Source organism: Fukomys damarensis, unplaced genomic scaffold, assembly GCF_012274545.1.
Source record: "Fukomys damarensis isolate Sample0158 unplaced genomic scaffold, DMR_v1.0_HiC HiC_scaffold_16, whole genome shotgun sequence".
In the NCBI taxonomy this organism is placed as follows: Eukaryota; Metazoa; Chordata; class Mammalia; order Rodentia; family Bathyergidae; genus Fukomys; species Fukomys damarensis.
In genome coordinates this window covers 121234763-121238705 of record NW_022900928.1, presented here as the reverse complement: position 1 = coordinate 121238705, position 3943 = coordinate 121234763, and the positions used below count along the sequence as shown (strand labels likewise).

The 3943-nt window shown below is 49.5% G+C and overlaps 1 protein-coding gene across 4 annotated transcripts in view; it reads left to right on the top strand.

The window, feature by feature from the left end:
• Positions 1-3943, top strand: part of Epha4 (EPH receptor A4) — a 144377-nt gene that overhangs the window by 313 nt on the left and 140121 nt on the right. For all 4 annotated transcript variants that reach the window (XM_010611806.2, XM_010611805.2, XM_010611808.1 and 1 more), the window contains exon 2: positions 2900-2967. In XM_010611806.2, coding sequence (XP_010610108.1) covers positions 2900-2967 — 68 coding nt within the window. The remainder of the gene's footprint in view (positions 1-2899; positions 2968-3943) is intronic.

Sequence of the window (3943 nt, the reverse complement as noted above, 5' to 3'; positions counted from 1 at the left end):
CTCAAGTTTGTAGCCAAAGGCCAAAGTTGGTCAGCATCCTTCCGCGGGTCTGGCGTGAAGCTCCCCAAGGGGATGCACCGAGCTCTGGCCGGGACTTGAAAACAAAACGGAATCGTGGACTAGCCTCCCCCTCCTCTGCAGCCTGGGCGAGGGGGAAGCGCAACCTTGAAGCGCAGCCAGGGCGCAGGGCTCCCGGGTTCTCTTGAAAGCCTGCAGAGCTCTGGTTTCGGCAAAGTTTCCCGAGCTCCCCGCTTCCCTGGACCGGACTCCTAGCCTCAGCATCGCAGAGGTCGTGGCGCCGCTCTCGGGCGACCGTGACCTGATTTCTAGTGCCCGGCCTCAGGTTCCTATCTCTCCGCCCGGGCCCGCGCCTCTCGGTGAGACCGTCGACCTAGGGGAGCACCAGCTCCTCAAATCTCCCCGTACACCGGGAGCATCCACCGGCAAGTTGAGCAGAGTCGACTTTTCACATTCCGTCCCCGAAACAGTACCCTGGGCTAATTTAGAGCGAACGCGAGAGGTGGACAGGACCCTACTGGGTGCCGTTTTCTGCGCTTCTGTTCAGACTTGTTGGGAAGGACTGTGTGTGCCTATCTGTGTCGGGAGGTGGGGGTGACCATTTGGTTTCTGTTGGGCCCAGAGAGAGGCGACCTGTGTATGTGAGGAGTGTGTGTGTGTGTGTGTGTGTGTGTGTGTGTGTGTATGTGTGCGCGCGCGAGCGGGCGAGCACAAATTGAGTGCATGGTGCAAGTGCTTGCGTGGACGCGGACGGTGTGTGCCTGTGCGCGAGTGGCCCGCGCGCGCGTGTGCGTGGACGCGTCTTCCAGCGAAAAGCTTATGCTCCGACCTGCGTGCATGCAGCCTTGCCGTGCCTTGTGGACTCCTGCTTTCACCACATCCATCCGTCCCTCTCTCCATCTGTCCGTCCGCCTCTCGGTCTCCGTAGCCATCTGTCCATCCATCCGTCCTTCCCTGTGTAGTCTTAGCATTTTCCCTGTTCCGAAGGAGGGAGCCAAAAACCAACTTAGCCTTGTGTTGCCAGCCTGTACCCAGAGCTCTCCAGACGGAGGCTCCCACACTGTGGTGCACACCTGCCCGTAGACGCTGCTCCAGGGGACTGGGTGCTCTCCCGCCCTCCAGATCGCCCCCTCCCCTCCTTCCTTCGGACCTGGGCTCGGTTACGGTCTTCGCCGTCGCCGAAGCTCAGTCCCAGGGTGGGAGCCTTGGGCGGACTCGTGTGGCCCGCGTTCTTCTGGTTACTTCGCACACTTGTTAGGACGCTCCCTAGACCTCTCTCCCCCCAGGCGTAGAGACTTTTTTCTTTTTCTTTTCCTTTTCTCTTTCCTTCCCCCTTTCTTTCTTTGGCTTCTTTTTGCTTATTCTTTTGGAAGCAAAACTTGGGAATGCTAGACAAAAAGGCACCGAGGTTGAAAGGGGGGTTACACCCCCTTCCCAGCCCCTCCTTCCCTTAATTCATTTTGTTGCTTTTTATTCCCATCACGTTTCCTTTTCTTCCTTTTACCCTCCCTTTCTACTCCCTCCCTTTTTTTGTAAATTGGGTCTTATTGTTCCCTTTGTGTCCCTAATCCACCTTACATAAATCCAAATGGATGTAGCGGGCTTTTCTCTGGGGACCGAGTGGAGAGAAAGGGGAGGGAGCGCGACTCCGGGAGGGAGCGACCCCGGGAAGACTCAACATTTAAAAATAATTAACAGACCCCTGGAATTTAGGCTCCCCAGGAGAATCAGGGGGAAAAGGCTGAGTTTTAACTGTCTTGTCTTGGGGGGGATAGTAGGGGGATGGGCAGAATTCAGGGGCCTGCGGGTGAAACTGGGAGTTGGGGTGCTCAGGAGCAAGGATGGCGTCTCTGCATTCTCACCCCTCCCCCACCCCGAAGGCCCAGCCTCGCCGATCAAATTAATAACCCAGAGGCTCCTTTGAGATGGGCCTTTCGACCTCCGGGCCTGCAGATCGCGGTGGGAAAGGGAATGTGAAGAGGTTTTGAATTCATTGCGTCCCTTTCAATGTCGTCAGTACCTACTCCTTTCCAGCCCGAGCTGGGCACCGCAGCTCTGTAGGCTCCCTCTCCTTTCCCCCTAAGCTTCGAGGTGCACTCCGAGGTGTAGCACAGCATCTTATTTCCACTAGGCACCACTCGGTACCTAAAATTCAAACCAGTGATTTCCTGGGGGTGGAGGACGAGTCTCAGATTGTCCTCCAGAAGACCTGGGAAAGACGGAATCCTTGAGTACATTTGCATTCGATTCTGGCACCTCCTTCTCACCACCACCGCCCCCCGCCCAGTTCTGAAACTTACTTTATTTTTTTAAGCATGGATACCTCGTTCAGGGACTATTTATTTGGTGGTGAAGGGGGAAAATTTTAGGGGAGAACTGTTCCGACCCTTCGGATTCTCTGATAGAATTCACTTATGCTTCTGTCGCGGTGAGGATGAGTTATATGGTCATCTGAAACTTACACAAACAAATCCTTCCAACAGAAATGAGACAGAGACTAATGCAGAATTTGCTCTCCTGTTACTGCCCTACATTAATATATTTGGCTTTTGGGTTTTTTGTTTTTGGTTTTTTTTTGTTTTTTTTTTTTTTGAATTGTACTTGAGGATTCTGTATTCATCCTCTTTAGAAAATGGATCTACTGAATCCTGGGATGGAATTTTAAATGCTAAGCAAGTTAAATAAATAAGAACCTGCAGATTTAAAGAGGGGAGGGGATCAAGTGAGTAATGATTATTTACATAAGTGAGACCAAGTTTAGGTTTTGATCAGAGTTGGATATGCACCCCCTCCACACATATGGAAACGCTCAGGCAAATGGTTTTTGTATTATTGCCTTTGTCCAATTGGAAATTAATCTATTTTCCTTTGTTTTTTGCAGTTACTTTATTGGATTCCAGATCTGTTCAGGGAGAACTTGGGTGGATAGCAAGCCCTCTGGAAGGAGGGGTAAGTTCTAAGTTGCTATCTGCTGCAAAAGGTAAAAAAGGAGTGATTAGCAACTTTCAGAGAGTCCTAATGGCTTGATTCTTGGTGATTGTGGTGAGGGGGTCAGATTTCCGCTGTGGCCTATGAAGTGAATTACTCTTTGTTGGAGAAATCCTATACTCCCTTTGGATGTCACGGAAGAACTAGAAACCAAAAGGGCAGAAAGGGGTTTCAAAATTAGGAGATTGGTGCAGGCATAGACTTAGATGCTTATTTAAAATGTAAAATATAGACAAGAAATATGATCTGGGGACCAAATTAGAATTTATGCCTATTACTGTGATGGTTCTGAAACCCTGACGGGGTTAATTTTAGACCAATTGTTCTGCTTCCAGATAAGGAAAATGAATAAACAAAGAGACCAGGGAGAAAACATTTCTGATTGTACCTACATAAGTAGGGGCTAAGTTCCTTACCTTTCTGTGGTAACGTTAAATCAACTGCTTGTCTGTTTGCAGGCTCAGAAAGCCTGGTGCATTCTATTAGGGCATACTCTATGCAAAATACCCCAAGCTTATGCTTTGTTGGTGTTAGATGGGAAAACTTTGGCGTATTTGGAATGGAGATCTTTGGGGCTTGGGAAGCTGTCCCTGTTCATTTCTTCTCAAATTTGTAGCCCTCACTGACTGCCTCCCTCAGAGGCTTCAGAGAATGTTGCTAGGTCTCTGGGAACCATCTTCCAACCCTTCCCCCAATCCCCAGAAACAAGTCGCAATGAATCAGCTCTGGAAAGAAGTCAGTACTTAGTGTAACTCTGACTTCTGCCAAATTGGAATAATTCTTACATCCTTTCAAAATTAAGCAAATGATTTGACCTTCACAGACATACTTGATAGCTTATGACTCAGTCAAAGTGATTAAAAATGATGAGAATGAAGGATTAGGAGTCTTTAGCAGGCAAAAAAATTGTAATACTAACATCCAGCATGGCTCTCCA